Source organism: Lipophrys pholis (genome assembly GCF_963383615.2).
Source record: "Lipophrys pholis genome assembly, chromosome: 8".
Classification (NCBI taxonomy): domain Eukaryota; kingdom Metazoa; phylum Chordata; class Actinopteri; order Blenniiformes; family Blenniidae; genus Lipophrys; species Lipophrys pholis.
Window position 1 is genome coordinate 498,789 of NC_137630.1, and position 17,897 is coordinate 516,685.

A 17,897-nucleotide genomic window follows, 5' to 3' on the forward strand; every position below is an offset into this window, starting at 1 on the left:
CCCAGAAGATACAGGTGTGTTGTGGTGAGCAAAGAACAGATGTTCCAGGTGTGTTGTGGTGAGCAGAGAACAGGTGTCCAGGTGTGTTGTGGTGTGTTGTGGTGAGCAGAGAACAGGTGTCCAGGTGTGTTGTGGTGAGCAGAGAACAGGTGTTCCAGGTGTGTTGTGGTGAGCAGAGAACAGGTGTTCCAGGTGTGTTGTGGTGAGCAGAGAACAGATGTCCAGGTGTGTTGTGGTGAGCAGAGAACAGGTGTCCAGGTGTGTTGTGGTGAGCAGAGAACAGGTGTTCCAGGTGTGTTGTGGTGAGCAGAGAACAGGTGTCCAGGTGTGTTGTGGTGAGCAGAAAACAGGTGTTCCAGGTGTGCTTTGGAGCAGCAGACAGTATGGTGGGAGGCTGAAACGAGGAGGATGCAACCTACCGGTGACGGCCTGGTCCTTGAGCAGAGAATCTGCTGAGCTGGCTTCAGCTTCGGCCTGGTCTGCAGCCACATCCAGGACTTCCTCCCTGCAAATCAATCAGTGTGAGGGGGTGTGATGCTCATGAGTGCATGTTGGAGGTGGACTTCTCTCTCCTGCCGTCACCCAGACTGAACCTGCTGACACACCGTTGTCACAATGCTCACGTTGTCCCGAGGTTTTGACAAGGGCTGAAGTCTAGTCCACCTTTATTGAGTCCAAGACAAGTCCAAGTCGAGGCTTGTCGAGTCCAAGTCAAGTCAAAGTTCACAAGGTCCGAGTCCAAAGTCCAAGTCCAGATGAGATCAAGAGTAAACCTTATGACAGAAAAAAATATATTTTCACGACCACAAAATTAGAGAAATTTCATTATACTCAACTCTTGTGAAAAGGCTTTTCCACCAACAAGAACCAGGTTCTAGGTCAGAGCCGGTTCTTAAATGAGCACCGCCAAAGTAACAGTTCTTCTTCCACCGTTAACGGAGCCAGTTGAGCTACGTCATTGCGTCACTCCAAAACGTGACACGTCACTGAGTTCACCAATTTCTCACTGACAGCGCTCATCCAGGAACCAGGAGACGGACTGTACCAGGGGTTTGGTCCAGGTCGGTCCATCTAGTCTGACCTGAACCTCAGATGAAAACATTGAGTCTCCTCGTGTCTCTATTGGTGTTTGTTCACGTCCGTCTTGCTCTAGTCCGGAGCCCCAGAGTGGACATAGAGGGGAATAATAACACGTGGATGAGTTTGGCTCTTATTTTTCACCATTCCAACATTCCATAGTGACTTTCTGCTCCTTTCACTTTATTTCTGGACGTGTCTGAATCAAAAGCTTCAACATGGAGGTAACATAGTGATACCTCCAGAGATAACTCCGCCCCCAGCTGATGACGCGTCAGGTCCCAGTCTGGCTCCTCTCTGGTCCAGCAACGAAGTGGAGCCAGCGGAGCACCAGTTTAGTCCCTGTTTGGCTTTGGTGGTGGAAAGACAAAGAACTGGTGCTAAGGCTGGCCCTGGACCAGAACTAGAACCTGGTTCTTTCCGGTGGAAAAGCCCCCTTAGATGGCATCAATCCTCACTGTGAAATGTAACAACCTTGTGTGTGCAGATAAACAACAAAAACATTTTCAAAAACAATGTTGCTTTATTAAACTATTCACCTAGACATCTTTTTTAAACAAAAGGGCAAATCTGCCATGTAAGGACTTAGTTTTGTTTTGATCGAGATCTAAACATTGTTAACTGATGAAACATTCTGCACATAATACAGTGAAAGGTAAACAAAAACAAAGTCCTATAAATCCTATATAAGCACCTTGCTTGGTGGTTTCTGGGGCTCATTGGAGCTTTTTGCGGCTGTTTTTGGTCCTCAGGCCTCATGTTTGACTGAAGTATACTTCACAGCAGCGCCCCCTGCTGGAGGCTGTCCCTCATTAAGGTACGTTAACAGTTAAAACCTCTCCAATGCTCGACTATTGACCTGTTCTCACAGGGTACTACAGCCCTGGTTTGGGCTGGAGAGTTACGATGCCCAGATGTGTGAGCTGTCATAGTGTTGTGCTGCTAAATGAGAGCCCTTGTTACCTTGGGTCATTTGCCAGCAGCAGGGTTTTGTCCTCTTCTACCACAGAGGGGAGCTCGTCCCCTGGAGGTTCTCCCGGCTCTGGCAGAGTCACGATGACCACCTCGCTCATGTCCTGCATGTTGACCTCTGCTGACGCCATGAAGGTCACAACTGTATAACAAAAACCAAACATGGGTTCAGGTTCCGCTGACCCGACAGCCAGAGAACATGTTTCCCCTGTAAAGTGAAGAGATAATAATAGTCCCTCCTATCTCCTAACAGTCCCTCCTAGCTCCTACTAGTCCCTCCTATCTCCTACTAGTCCCTCCTATCTCCTAATAGTCCCTCCTGTGTCCTAACAGTCCCTCCTATCTCCTAACAGTCCCTCCTATCTCCTACTAGTCCCTCCTATCTCCTACTAGTCCCTCCTATCTCCTAATAGTCCCTCCTGTGTCCTAACAGTCCCTCCTATCTCCTAATAGTCCCTCCTAACAGTCCTTCCTATCTCCTAACAGTCCCTCCTATCTCCTAATAGTCCCTATCTCCTAACAGTCCCTCCTATCTCCTACTAGTCCCTATCTCCTAACAGTCCCTCCTATCTCCTACTAGTCCCTCTTATCTCCTAACAGTCCCTCCTCCTATCTCCTAACAGTCCCTCCTATCTCCTAATAGTCCCTCCTGTGTCCTAACAGTCCCTCCTATCTCCTAACAGTCCCTCCTATCTCCTACTAGTCCCTCCTATCTCCTACTAGTCCCTCCTATCTCCTAATAGTCCCTCCTGTGTCCTAACAGTCCCTCCTATCTCCTAATAGTCCCTCCTAACAGTCCTTCCTATCTCCTAACAGTCCCTCCTATCTCCTAATAGTCCCTATCTCCTAACAGTCCCTCCTATCTCCTACTAGTCCCTATCTCCTACTAGTCCCTCCTATCTCCTACTAGTCCCTCCTATCTCCTAATAGTCCCTCCTGTGTCCTAACAGTCCCTCCTATCTCCTAATAGTCCCTCCTAACAGTCCTTCCTATCTCCTAACAGTCCCTCCTATCTCCTAACAGTCCCTCCTAGCTCCTAACAGTCCCTCCTATCTCCTAACAGTCCCTCCTAGCTCCTAACAGTCCCTCCTAGCTCCTACTAGTCCCTCCTATCTCCTACTAGTCCCTCCTATCTCCTAATAGTCCCTCCTGTGTCCTAACAGTCCCTCCTATCTCCTAATAGTCCCTCCTAACAGTCCTTCCTATCTCCTAACAGTCCCTCCTATCTCCTAATAGTCCCTCCTATCTCCTAATAGTCCCTATCTCCTAACAGTCCCTCCTATCTCCTACTAGTCCCTATCTCCTAACAGTCCCTCCTCCTATCTCCTAACAGTCCCTCCTATCTCCTAACAGTCCCTCCTCCTATCTCCTAACAGTCCCTCCTATCTCCTAATAGTCCCTCCTATCTCCTAACAGTCCCTCCTCCTATCTCCTAACAGTCCCTCCTCCTATCTCCTAACAGTCCCTCCTATCTCCTAATAGTCCCTCCTATCTCCTAACAGTCCCTCCTCCTATCTCCTAACAGTCCCTCCTCCTATCTCCTAACAGTCCCTCCTATCTCCTACTAGTCCCTCCTATCTCCTACTAGTCCTTCCTATCTCCTAATAGTCCCTCCTGTGTCCTAACAGTCCCTCCTATCTCCTAATAGTCCCTCCTAACAGTCCTTCCTATCTCCTAACAGTCCCTCCTATCTCCTACTAGTCCCTCTTATCTCCTAACAGTCCCTCCTGCTATCTCCTAACAGTCCCTCCTATCTCCTAACAGTCCCTCCTCCTATCTCCTAACAGTCCCTCCTATCTCCTAATAGTCCCTCCTATCTCCTACTAGTCCTTCCTATCTCCTAATAGTCCCTCCTGTGTCCTAACAGTCCCTCCTATCTCCTAATAGTCCCTCCTAACAGTCCTTCCTATCTCCTAACAGTCCCTCCTATCTCCTACTAGTCCCTCTTATCTCCTAACAGTCCCTCCTGCTATCTCCTAACAGTCCCTCCTGCTATCTCCTACTAGTCCCTCTTATCTCCTAACAGTCCCTCCTCCTATCTCCTAACAGTCCCTCCTATCTCCTAACAGTCCCTCCTCCTATCTCCTAACAGTCCCTCCTATCTCCTAATAGTCCCTCCTATCTCCTAACAGTCCCTCCTCCTATCTCCTAACAGTCCCTCCTCCTATCTCCTAACAGTCCCTCCTATCTCCTACTAGTCCCTCCTATCTCCTAATAGTCCCTCCTATCTCCCAATAGTCCCTCCTGTGTCCTAACAGTCCCTCCTATCTCCTAATAGTCCCTCCTAACAGTCCTTCCTATCTCCTAACAGTCCCTCCTATCTCCTAACAGTCCCTCCTAGCTCCTAACAGTCCCTCCTATCTCCTAACAGTCCCTCCTAGCTCCTAACAGTCCCTCCTAGCTCCTACTAGTCCCTCCTATCTCCTACTAGTCCCTCCTATCTCCTAATAGTCCCTCCTGTGTCCTAACAGTCCCTCCTATCTCCTAATAGTCCCTCCTAACAGTCCTTCCTATCTCCTAACAGTCCCTCCTATCTCCTAATAGTCCCTCCTATCTCCTAATAGTCCCTATCTCCTAACAGTCCCTCCTATCTCCTACTAGTCCCTATCTCCTAACAGTCCCTCCTCCTATCTCCTAACAGTCCCTCCTATCTCCTAATAGTCCCTCCTATCTCCTAACAGTCCCTCCTCCTATCTCCTAACAGTCCCTCCTCCTATCTCCTAACAGTCCCTCCTATCTCCTAATAGTCCCTCCTATCTCCTAACAGTCCCTCCTCCTATCTCCTAACAGTCCCTCCTCCTATCTCCTAACAGTCCCTCCTATCTCCTACTAGTCCCTCCTATCTCCTACTAGTCCTTCCTATCTCCTAATAGTCCCTCCTGTGTCCTAACAGTCCCTCCTATCTCCTAATAGTCCCTCCTAACAGTCCTTCCTATGTCCTAACAGTCCCTCCTATCTCCTACTAGTCCCTCTTATCTCCTAACAGTCCCTCCTGCTATCTCCTAACAGTCCCTCCTATCTCCTAACAGTCCCTCCTATCTCCTAACAGTCCCTCCTCCTATCTCCTAACAGTCCCTCCTATCTCCTAATAGTCCCTCCTATCTCCTACTAGTCCTTCCTATCTCCTAATAGTCCCTCCTGTGTCCTAACAGTCCCTCCTATCTCCTAATAGTCCCTCCTAACAGTCCTTCCTATCTCCTAACAGTCCCTCCTATCTCCTACTAGTCCCTCTTATCTCCTAACAGTCCCTCCTGCTATCTCCTACTAGTCCCTCTTATCTCCTAACAGTCCCTCCTCCTATCTCCTAACAGTCCCTCCTATCTCCTAACAGTCCCTCCTCCTATCTCCTAACAGTCCCTCCTATCTCCTAATAGTCCCTCCTATCTCCTAACAGTCCCTCCTCCTATCTCCTAACAGTCCCTCCTCCTATCTCCTAACAGTCCCTCCTCCTATCTCCTAACAGTCCCTCCTATCTCCTAATAGTCCCTCCTATCTCCTAACAGTCCCTCCTCCTATCTCCTAACAGTCCCTCCTATCTCCTAACAGTCCCTCCTATCTCCTACTAGTCCCTCCTATCTCCTACTAGTCCCTCCTATCTCCTAATAGTCCCTCCTGTGTCCTAACAGTCCCTCCTATCTCCTAATAGTCCCTCCTAACAGTCCTTCCTATCTCCTAACAGTCCCTCCTATCTCCTAACAGTCCCTCCTCCTATCTCCTAACAGTCCCTCCTATCTCCTAACAGTCCCTCCTATCTCCTAACAGTCCCTCCTATCTCCTACTAGTCCCTCCTATCTCCTAACAGTCCCTCCTCCTATCTCCTAACAGTCCCTCCTCCTATCTCCTAACAGTCCCTCCTATCTCCTAACAGTCCCTCCTATCTCCTAATAGTCCCTCCTAACAGTCCTTCCTATCTCCTAACAGTCCCTGCTATCTCCTAATAGTCCCTATCTCCTAACAGTCCCTCCTATCTCCTACTAGTCCCTATCTCCTAACAGTCCCTCCTCCTATCTCCTAACAGTCCCTCCTATCTCCTACTAGTCCCTCTTATCTCCTAACAGTCCCTCCTATCTCCTAATAGTCCCTCCTATTGGAGACTAACTGAGGCTATTGGAGGCTAACTGAGGCTAACTGGAGCTATCGGAGGCTAACTGAAGCTATTGGAGGCTAACTGGAGCTATTGGAGGCTAACCGAGGCTAACTGGAGCTATCAGAGGCTAACTGAAGCTATCAGAGGCTAACTGAAGCTATTGGAGGCTAACTGGAGCTATTGGAGGCTAACTGAAGCTGACTGGAGCTATTAGAGGCTAACTAAGGCTGACTGGAGCTATTGGAGGCTAACTGAAGCTATTGGAGGCTAACTGAAGCGGACTGGAGCTATTGAAGGCTAACTAAGGCTGACTGGAGCTATTGGAGGCTAACTAAAGCTATTGGAGGCTAACTAAGGCTGACTGGAGCTATTGGAGGCTAACTAAGGCTGACTGGAGCTATTGGAGGCTAACTGAAGCTGACTGGAGCTATTGGAGGCTAACTAAAGCTATTGGAGGCTAACTGAAGCGGACTGGAGCTATTGGAGGCTAACTAAGGCTGACTGGAGCTATTGGAGGCTAACTGAAGCTATTGGAGGCTAACTAAGGCTGACTGGAGCTATTGGAGGCTAACTGAACCTATTGGAGGCTAACTAAGGCTGACTGGAGCTATTGGAGGCTAACTAAGGCTGACTGGAGCTATTGGAGGCTAACTGAACCTATTGGAGGCTAACTAAGGCTGACTGGAGCTATTGGAGGCTAACTAAGGCTGACTGGAGCTATTGGAGGCTAACTGAACCTATTGGAAGCTAACTGAAGCTATTGGAGGCTAACTGAAGCTAACTGAAGCTATTAGTAGGACTCGAAGCGATTCCGGGATTAACGGACAACAACTAGAATCATTCCTTCTGGAGGTTGTTCGATTTAAACAGACTGTGATTTAGGTTCAATTGCCGCTACTTGGTCTAAAGATACTTAATTCAAACAGACTTAAACTCACATTGATGAATAAATAAATCGGTAGCAGGAAGGCGCTCTTCTTCTCCGACAGGGTGGACTGTAAATGTGACGTAATTTGTTTACATCGCCACCTGCTGGAAAGAAAGTGAAAATGCTTCAAAGTAAAATTTCAACTTTAAGTTGAAGTATTTTAAAAATATAACTTTAAGTATATGTAACTGTATTTATAACTGCGTTCACATTCTACTGCTTGCTTTAACAGGAGGTATCTGCAAGCCTGTGGCGAGACATCTAGAAGTAGAATTACACATGTAGATGTTTTGAGAACTGAAGATGCATTTAATCTCTCTCCTCACAGTCTGGTTCTGCAGGTTTCTCCTCCTCTGGTTCTGGTTCTGCAGGTTTCTCATCTGAGTCGGGTTCTACAGGTTTCTCCTCCTCTGGGTCTGGTTCTGCAGGTTTTTCCTCGACTGGGTCTGGTTCTGCAAGTTTTTCCCCTGAGTCTGGTTCTGCGGGTTTCACCTCTGAGGCTGGTTCTGCAGGTTTCTCCTCCTATTGGTCTGGTTCTGCAGGTTTCTCCTCTGGGTCTGGTTCTGCAGGTTTCTTCTCCTCTGAGTCTGGTTCTGCAGGTTTCACCTCTGAGGCTGGTTCTGCAGGTTTCACCTCTGAGGCTGGTTCTGCAGGTTTCTCCTCCTCTGGGTCTGGTTCTGTAGGTTTCTCCTCTGAGTCTGGTTCTGCAGGTTTTTCTTCTCAGCCTGGTTGTGCAGGTTTCTTCTCTGAGTCTGGTTCTGCAGGTTTCTTCTCTGAGTCTGGTTCTGCAGGTTTCTCATCTGAGTCTGGTTCTGCAGAAATGAAAAAGTCTTTATTCATCCCATATGAGGAAATTCAGCACAGCGACTTCAAATTGTACAAAAATATAAAAATTATAAAAATGTGGGTTTTTTTTCTAAATGTTCCAACATAAGATGTTTTAAGAAATGAAGTCTGTTTTTGAATTACAAACATGAACAAGATATGCAAACAACAACTGATAATAAAACACACATTAGTATTTACAACAAAAATGTCAAACACATTGAAAGTAAAGTAAAAGTAAACATCGACAGTATTTCACAGTAGACAGATACACGAGAAGAAACAAATACTGATGGATGCACGGAAGAGAAATAAATATAAGTTGGGTATTTGTAAGTATGAAAAAATATAACGGATTCAACATGCCTTTATTTTGTATTGTGAATCGTGTGCTGGTGTATAAGACAAACACAAGCACGTGATTTGATTTTTATTATTAGAAATGTGTAAAAGCAACCCTGTCAAGAAAACTGTCAATGCAAGCCGTGTGTGTGTGTGTGTGTGTGTGTGTGTGTGTGTGTGTGTGTGTGTGTGTGTGTGTGTGTGTGTGTGTGTGTGTGTGTTCGTGCGTGCGTGTGTGTGTGCGTGTGTGTGTGCTTCAGTAAGAGCTTGTATCTATTTGCTTCACTCTAGAACACGTCACCGCGAGATGTGGAGCTTCCGTGTTATCGCGATACTTGACGCGTTCGGTGTTTCCATCATGGCGGGCAGTAAGTTGGTGCTGGAAGGCAGAGTGAGCATGAAGAGCTTCGCTCTGGGGCTCAGCGTGCTGCTGCTCCCGCTGCTCCGCTCCTGCTACGGCCGCCTGGACTGGGTGTTCGACTACCTGACCGAGACTCCCGGGAAGATCGCGATGTGCGTCCATATCGCTCTTCTCAACGGCCTGCTGCTAATCCTGTACCGAGGACCGGTGTACAAGGTAATCCTAGTTACTCTAGTAACTACTGTAACTAATCCTGTACCGAGGACCGGTGTGCAAGGTAATCCTAGTTACTCTAGTAACTACTGTAACTAATCCTGTACCGAGGACCGGTGTGCAAGGTAATCCTAGTTACTCTAGTAACTACTGTAACTAATCCTGTACCCAGGACCGGTGTGCAAGGTAATCCTAGTTACTCTAGTAACTACTGTAACTAATCCCGTACCCAGGACCGGTGTGCAAGGTAATCCTAGTTACTCTAGTAACTACTGTAACTAATCCCGTACCCAGGACCGGTGTGCAAGGTAATCCTAGTTACTAGGGCTGGGCGATATGCCTCAAATCAATATGAGGATATATTGAGCAGTTCACCTCTATAACCATAATAACTCCTCCACTGCCCACCAAATGTTTGACCACTACACGTGGCAGTTATATGATAGTATGACTCCCCTGGACCTATTTACTGCCACTTTAAAGGACTGTAAAACTACACTGTCTGAAAATAAAATACTAATGAAGTACTTTTAGTTGTTAAGATTTATTATAGAGCCGATAAGCACAAATTACTTTAAATGAGAACGACTGACTACATTTAAAATTATAAAATAACTTAACTGTTTTATTGACTGTGGTTCGATTGTTGTAGGTCGATTGTTTTATTGACTTTAGGTCGATTGTTGTAGGTCGATTGTTTTATTGACTTTAGGTCGATTGTTGTAGGTCGATTGTTTGATATTTGTAGGTCGATTGTTTTATTGACTTTAGGTCGATTGTTGTAGGTCGATTGTTTTATTGACTTTAGGTCGATTGTTGTAGGTCGATTGTTTTATTGACTTTAGGTCGATTGTTGTAGGTCGATTGTTTTATTGACTTTAGGTCGATTGTTGTAGGTCGATTGTTTTATTGACTTTAGGTCGATTGTTGTAGGTCGACTGTTTTATTGACTTTAGGTCGATTGTTGTAGGTCGACTGTTTTATTGACTTTAGGTCAATTGTTGTAGGTTGACTGTTTTATTGACTTTAGGTCGATTGTTGTAGGTCGACTGTTTTATTGACTTTAGGTCGATTGTTGTAGGTCGACTGTTTTATTGACTTTAGGTCGATTGTTGTAGGTCGACTGTTTTATTGACTTTAGGTCGATTGTTGTAGGTCGACTGTTTTATTGACTTTAGGTCGATTGTTTTATTGACTTTAGGTCGATTGTTGTAGGTCGACTGTTTGATATTTGTAGGTCGATTGTTTTATTGACTTTAGGTCGATTGTTGTAGGTCGATTGTTTAATTGACTTTAGGTCGATTGTTGTAGGTCGATTGTTTTATTGACTTTAGGTCGATTGTTGTAGGTCAGCTGTTTGATATTTGTAGGTCGATTGTTTTATTGACTTTAGGTCGATTGTTGTAGGTCGATTGTTTTATTGACTTTAGGTCGATTGTTGTAGGTCGATTGTTTTATTGACTTTAGGTCGATTGTTTTATTGACTTTAGGTCGATTGTTGTAGGTCGACTGTTTTATTGACTTTAGGTCGATTGTTGTAGGTCAGCTGTTTGTTATTTGTAGGTCGATTGTTTTATTGACTTTAGGTCGATTGTTGTAGGTCGATTGTTTAATTGACTTTAGGTCGATTGTTGTAGGTCGATTGTTTTATTGACTTTAGGTCGATTGTTGTAGGTCGATTGTTTTATTGACTTTGGTTCGATTGTTGTAGGTCGATTGTTTTATTGACTTTAGGTCGATTGTTTTATTGACTTTAGGTCGATTGTTGTAGGTCGATTGTTTTATTGACTTTAGGTCGATTGTTGTAGGTCGACTGTTTTATTGACTTTAGGTCGATTGTTGTAGGTCGACTGTTTTATTGACTTTAGGTCGATTGTTGTAGGTCGACTGTTTTATTGACTTTAGGTCGATTGTTGTAGGTCGACTGTTTTATTGACTTTAGGTCGATTGTTGTAGGTCGACTGTTTTATTGACTTTAGGTCGATTGTTGTAGGTCGACTGTTTTATTGACTTTAGGTCGATTGTTGTAGGTCGACTGTTTTATTGACTTTAGGTCGATTGTTGTAGGTCGATTGTTTTATTGACTTTAGGTCGATTGTTGTAGGTCGATTGTTTAATTGACTTTAGGTCGATTGTTGTAGGTCGATTGTTTTATTGACTTTAGGTCGATTGTTTTATTGACTTTAGGTCGATTGTTGTAGGTCGACTGTTTTATTGACTTTAGGTCGATTGTTGTAGGTCAGCTGTTTGATATTTGTAGGTCGATTGTTTTATTGACTTTAGGTCGATTGTTTTATTGACTTTAGGTCGATTGTTGTAGGTCGATTGTTTTATTGACTTTAGGTCGATTGTTGTAGGTAGATTGTTTTATTGACTTTAGGTAGATTGTTTTATTGACTTTATGTCGATTGTTGTAGGTCGATTGTTTTATTGACTTTAGGTCGATTGTTGTAGGTCGATTGTTTTATTGACTTTAGGTCGATTGTTGTAGGTCGATTGTTTTATTGACTTTAGGTCGATTGTTGTAGGTCGACTGTTTTATTGACTTTAGGTCGATTGTTGTAGGTCAGCTGTTTGTTATTTGTAGGTCGATTGTTTTATTGACTTTAGGTCGATTGTTGTAGGTCGATTGTTTAATTGACTTTAGGTCGATTGTTGTAGGTCGACTGTTTTATTGACTTTAGGTCGATTGTTGTAGGTCAGCTGTTTGATATTTGTAGGTCGATTGTTTTATTGACTTTAGGTCGATTGTTGTAGGTCGATTGTTGTAGGTCGATTGTTTAATTGACTTTAGGTCGATTGTTGTAGGTCGATTGTTTTATTGACTTTAGGTCGATTGTTTTATTGACTTTAGGTCGATTGTTGTAGGTCGACTGTTTTATTGACTTTAGGTCGATTGTTGTAGGTCAGCTGTTTGTTATTTGTAGGTCGATTGTTTTATTGACTTTAGGTCGATTGTTGTAGGTCGATTGTTTAATTGACTTTAGGTCGATTGTTGTAGGTCGATTGTTTTATTGACTTTAGGTCGATTGTTGTAGGTCGATTGTTTTATTGACTTTGGTTCGATTGTTGTAGGTCGATTGTTTTATTGACTTTAGGTCGATTGTTTTATTGACTTTAGGTCGATTGTTGTAGGTCGATTGTTTTATTGACTTTAGGTCGATTGTTGTAGGTCGATTGTTTTATTGACTTTAGGTCGATTGTTGTAGGTCGACTGTTTTATTGACTTTAGGTCGATTGTTGTAGGTCGACTGTTTTATTGACTTTAGGTCGATTGTTGTAGGTCGACTGTTTTATTGACTTTAGGTCGATTGTTGTAGGTCGACTGTTTTATTGACTTTAGGTCGATTGTTGTAGGTCGACTGTTTTATTGACTTTAGGTCGATTGTTGTAGGTCGACTGTTTAATTGACTTTAGGTCGATTGTTGTAGGTCGATTGTTTTATTGACTTTAGGTCGATTGTTTTATTGACTTTAGGTCGATTGTTGTAGGTCGACTGTTTTATTGACTTTAGGTCGATTGTTGTAGGTCAGCTGTTTGATATTTGTAGGTCGATTGTTTTATTGACTTTAGGTCGATTGTTTTATTGACTTTAGGTCGATTGTTGTAGGTCGATTGTTTTATTGACTTTAGGTCGATTGTTGTAGGTAGATTGTTTTATTGACTTTAGGTAGATTGTTTTATTGACTTTATGTCGATTGTTGTAGGTCGATTGTTTTATTGACTTTAGGTCGATTGTTGTAGGTCGATTGTTTTATTGACTTTAGGTCGATTGTTGTAGGTCGATTGTTTTATTGACTTTAGGTCGATTGTTGTAGGTCGACTGTTTTATTGACTTTAGGTCGATTGTTGTAGGTCAGCTGTTTGTTATTTGTAGGTCGATTGTTTTATTGACTTTAGGTCGATTGTTGTAGGTCGATTGTTTTATTGACTTTAGGTCGATTGTTGTAGGTCAGCTGTTTGATATTTGTAGGTCGATTGTTTTATTGACTTTAGGTCGATTGTTTTATTGACTTTAGGTCGATTGTTTTATTGACTTTAGGTCGATTGTTTTATTGACTTTAGGTCGATTGTTGTAGGTCGATTGTTTTATTGACTTTAGGTCGATTGTTGTAGGTCGACTGTTTTATTGACTTTAGGTCGATTGTTGTAGGTCGATTGTTGTAGGTCGATTGTTTAATTGACTTTAGGTCGATTGTTGTAGGTCGATTGTTTTATTGACTTTAGGTCGATTGTTTTATTGACTTTAGGTCGATTGTTTTATTGACTTTAGGTCGATTGTTTAATTGACTTTAGGTCGACTGTTGTAGGTCGATTGTTTTATTGACTTTAGGTCGATTGTTTTATTGACTTTAGGTCGATTGTTGTAGGTCGATTGTTTTATTGACTTTAGGTCGATTGTTTTATTGACTTTAGGTCGATTGTTTTATTGACTTTAGGTCGATTGTTGTAGGTCGATTGTTTTATTGACTTTAGGTCGATTGTTGTAGGTCGACTGTTTTATTGACTTTAGGTCAATTGTTGTCGGTCGATTGTTGTAGGTCGATTGTTTAATTGACTTTAGGTCGATTGTTGTAGGTCGATTGTTTTATTGACTTTAGGTCGATTGTTGTAGGTCGATTGTTTTATTGACTTTAGGTCGATTGTTGTAGGTCGACTGTTTTATTGACTTTAGGTCGATTGTTGTAGGTCAGCTGTTTGATATTTGTAGGTCGATTGTTTTATTGACTTTAGGTCGATTGTTTTATTGACTTTAGGTCGATTGTTGTAGGTCGATTGTTTTATTGACTTTCGGTCGATTGTTGTAGGTCGATTGTTTTATTGACTTTAGGTCGATTGTTTTATTGACTTTAGGTCGATTGTTGTAGGTCGATTGTTTTATTGACTTTAGGTCGATTGTTTTATTGACTTTAGGTCAATTGTTTTATTGACTTTAGGTTGATTGTTGTAGGTCGATTGTTTTATTGACTTTAGGTCGATTGTTGTAGGTCGACTGTTTTATTGACTTTAGGTCGATTGTTTAATTGACTTTAGGTCGATTGTTGTAGGTTGATTGTTTTATTGACTTTAGGTCGATTGTTGTAGGTCGATTGTTTAATTGACTTTAGGTCGATTGTTGTAGGTCGATTGTTTTATTGACTTTAGGTCGATTGTTGTAGGTCGATTGTTTTATTGACTTTAGGTCGATTGTTTTATTGACTTTAGGTCGATTGTTTTATTGACTTTAGGTCGATTGTTGTAGGTCGATTGTTTTATTGACTTTAGGTCGATTGTTGTAGGTCGACTGTTTTATTGACTTTAGGTCAATTGTTGTCGGTCGATTGTTGTAGCTCGATTGTTTAATTGACTTTAGGTCGATTGTTGTAGGTCGATTGTTTTATTGACTTTAGGTCGATTGTTGTAGGTCGATTGTTTTATTGACTTTAGGTCGATTGTTGTAGGTCGACTGTTTTATTGACTTTAGGTCGATTGTTGTAGGTCAGCTGTTTGATATTTGTAGGTCGATTGTTTTATTGACTTTAGGTCGATTGTTTTATTGACTTTAGGTCGATTGTTGTAGGTCGATTGTTTTATTGACTTTAGGTCGATTGTTGTAGGTCGATTGTTTTATTGACTTTAGGTCGATTGTTTTATTGACTTTAGGTCGATTGTTGTAGGTCGATTGTTTTATTGACTTTAGGTCGATTGTTTTATTGACTTTAGGTCAATTGTTTTATTGACTTTAGGTTGATTGTTGTAGGTCGATTGTTTTATTGACTTTAGGTCGATTGTTGTAGGTCGACTGTTTTATTGACTTTAGGTCGATTGTTTAATTGACTTTAGGTCGATTGTTGTAGGTTGATTGTTTTATTGACTTTAGGTCGATTGTTGTAGGTCGATTGATTTATTGACTTTAGGTCGATTGTTTTATTGACTTTAGGTCGATTGTTGTAGGTCGATTGTTTAATTGACTTTAGGTCGATTGTTGTAGGTCGATTGTTTTATTGACTTTAGGTCGATTGTTTTATTGACTTTAGGTCGATTGTTGTAGGTCGATTGTTTAATTGACTTTAGGTCGATTGTTGTAGGTCGATTGTTTTATTGACTTTAGGTCGATTGTTTTATTGACTTTAGGTCGATTGTTGTAGGTCGATTGTTTTATTGACTTTAGGTCGATTGTTTTATTGACTTTAGGTCGATTGTTGTAGGTCGATTGTTTGATATTTGTAGGTCGATTGTTTTATTGACTTTAGGTCGATTGTTGTAGGTCGATTGTTTTATTGACTTTAGGTCAATTGTTGTAGGTCGACTGTTTTATTGACTTTAGGTCGATTGTTGTAGGTCGATTGTTTGATATTTGTAGGTCGATTGTTTTATTGACTTTAGGTCGATTGTTGTCGGTCGATTGTTTGATATTTGTAGGTCGATTGTTTTATTGACTTTAGGTCAATTGTTGTAGGTCGACTGTTTTATTGACTTTAGGTCGATTGTTGTAGGTCGATTGTTTTATTGACTTTAGGTCGATTGTTGTAGGTCGATTGTTTTATTGACTTTAGGTCGATTGTTGTAGGTCGATTGTTTTATTGACTTTAGGTCGATTGTTGTAGGTCGATTGTTTTATTGACTTTAGGTCAATTGTTGTAGGTCGACTGTTTTATTGACTTTAGGTCGATTGTTGTAGGTCGATTGTTTGATATTTGTAGGTCGATTGTTTTATTGACTTTAGGTCGATTGTTGTCGGTCGATTGTTTGATATTTGTAGGTCGATTGTTTTATTGACTTTAGGTCAATTGTTGTAGGTCGACTGTTTTATTGACTTTAGGTCGATTGTTGTAGGTCGACTGTTTTATTGACTTTAGGTCAATTGTTGTAGGTCGACTGTTTTATTGACTTTAGGTCGATTGTTGTAGGTCGATTGTTTTATTGACTTTAGGTAGATTGTTTTATTGACTTTAGGTCGATTGTTGTAGGTCGATTGTTTAATTGACTTTAGGTCGATTGTTGTAGGTCGATTGTTTTATTGACTTTAGGTCGATTGTTTTATTGACTTTAGGTCGATTGTTGTAGGTCGATTTCAATTCAATTCAATTCAATTTTATTTGTAAAGCGCTAAATCACATCAACAAACATCTCAAAGCGCTCTTACAATGATAGAGTACAACAGGACCCAACTAAACCCTTCCAAAGCAAGCAGGTGTAACAAGCAACAGTGGCCAGGAAAAACTCCCTCGCATGGAGAGAAGTTCAAGAACTCCCTCTTCAGGAAGAAACCGTGGGGCGGACCCTAGACTCTGGAAGGACGGCCATCCGCCTTGACCGGTTGGGGGGAGAAGTACATGGGATAGGACAGGGAGAGAGAGGAAAAGAAGAGGGAGAGAGAGAGTGGCAGACAGGCCAGATAAGTACAAATACTAAGAAAAGTCTATGATGAGCGTTGGTCTGATGATGAGCCAATCTCAGTCTGGAGTTTAAGGGCCGTGCCGTTGCGGTGGGGTCCCGGTGCTGTGGGGGGGGTCGGGTAGTAGGACCGTCGTAACTCCACTCTGTGAGTCTTGGGTCTGATCCCCTGGATCCTGCTCTCCTCCTGTCAGGGATAAAAAAGACGGCGGCAGTGTCTGGTGTCTACAGTAATGTTGTTACACAGAGAGAAAGAAAGAAAGACAAGAAACAGAACCTCCAAATGTAGAGTTCCTCCCTTTAACGGGAGAGAAAAAATCCCCTCAGCAGTCTAGGCCTATAGCAGCTCAACTTAGTGCTCCTATTTTATTCCTATTTTATTCCTAAGGATAAGCTTTATCAAATAGGAATGTTTTTAGTCTACTCTTAAATAAACTAATGGTGTCGGCCTTTCGGACCGAGGCTGGTAGTTGATTCCAGAGTAAAGGAGCCATATGGCTGAAACTCCTGCCTCCTGTTTTACTTTTATGGACTTTAGGGATTACCAACAGTCCTGCATCCTCAGAGCGAAGGGCTCGTGGAGGGTGATAAACTTCTAGAAGTTTCTCGATATAGGACGGAGCCTTCTGATGAAGAGTTTTATATGTGATCAGAAGGATCTTGAATTCTATTCTAGATTTAATTGGAAGCCAGTGTAAGGATGCTAAGACTGGGGAGATGTGCTCTCTTCTTCCAGTTCTGGTTAGTAAACGTGCAGCAGCGTTCTGCACTAGCTGTAAGGTCCTAACAGAGGAGTTTGGACATCCTGACATTAGGGAGTTACAATAATCTAATCTTGAAGTCACAAAGGCATGAATAATTTTTTCTGCATCTTTGAAGGACAAGAAGTTTCTAATTTTTGCAATATTCCTTAGATGGAAGAAGGCTGTCCTGGAGACATGTTTAACATGGGAAATAAAGGACAGATCCTGATCAAAAATAACACCCAGGTTCCTAATATCACTGTTAGAGGTTAAGGTAATATTATCTAACCTAATCAGACTGTCTGAAAAGTTATCCCTGAGCTTTTTAGGACCTAGGATTAGAACCTCAGTCTTGGATGTGTTGAGCATTAAGAAGTTGATAGACATCCAGGACTTAACGTCCCTGAGGCAGGACTCTAGTTTAACAAGTTGGTCGGCCTGATTGGCTTTAATTGATAAATATAGCTGAGTATCATCTGCATAACAATGAAAGTTAATGCTGTGTTTCCTAATTATATTTCCGAGTGGTAACATCTAGAGATTAAACAATATGGGTCCGAGGACGGAGCCTTGTGGTACTCCACACCGGACCCGTTCATGCATTGAAGATTTGTTATTTACATGAACAAATTGAAAGCGGTCAGATAAATATGATTTAAACCAGTTTAAGGCTAAGTTTTTAATGCCGACGGCATCTTCTAATCTCCTTAAAAGTATATTATGATCGACAGTATCAAATGCGGCACTAAGGTCCAGAAGAACTAAAACCGATAGAAGACCTCTATCTGAGGCCGTTAGAAGGTCATTAGTAACTTTTAGCAGTGCAGTCTCTGTACTGTGGTTCATTCTGAAGCCGGACTGAAGGTCCTCTAACAGATTATTCTCCTGCAGATAATCCTGGAGTTGTTTAGCCACTACTTTCTCCAGAACCTTTGACAGGAAAGGAAGGTTGGAGATGGGCCTGTAGTTTGA

General features: G+C 42.3%; 2 protein-coding genes across 4 annotated transcripts in view; one reads left to right on the plus strand and one right to left on the minus strand.

The window, feature by feature from the left end:
- The window catches only part of gmeb2 (glucocorticoid modulatory element binding protein 2), a 29,730-nt gene extending 22,603 nt beyond the window's left edge, over nucleotides 1-7,127 (minus strand). The window contains exons 1-3 of one of the 2 annotated variants that reach the window (XM_080470259.1): nucleotides 7,075-7,127; nucleotides 2,041-2,191; nucleotides 420-505 (exon numbers count right to left, since the gene is read on the minus strand). In XM_080470259.1, coding sequence (XP_080326385.1) covers nucleotides 420-505; nucleotides 2,041-2,180 — 226 coding nt within the window. In that variant the 5' untranslated portion in view covers nucleotides 2,181-2,191; nucleotides 7,075-7,127. The remainder of the gene's footprint in view (nucleotides 1-419; nucleotides 506-2,040; nucleotides 2,192-7,074) is intronic. The other variant, XM_080470260.1, reaches the window with a different exon arrangement.
- A 1,394-nt stretch (nucleotides 7,128-8,521) lies between these two features.
- The window catches only part of icmt (isoprenylcysteine carboxyl methyltransferase), a 32,560-nt gene continuing 23,184 nt past the window's right edge, over nucleotides 8,522-17,897 (plus strand). For both annotated transcript variants that reach the window (XR_013935578.1, XM_080470414.1), the window contains exon 1: nucleotides 8,522-8,808. Coding sequence is in view for 1 of the 2 variants with exons in the window: in XM_080470414.1 (XP_080326540.1) it covers nucleotides 8,539-8,808 (270 nt within the window). In the remaining variant the exon portion in view is untranslated. The remainder of the gene's footprint in view (nucleotides 8,809-17,897) is intronic.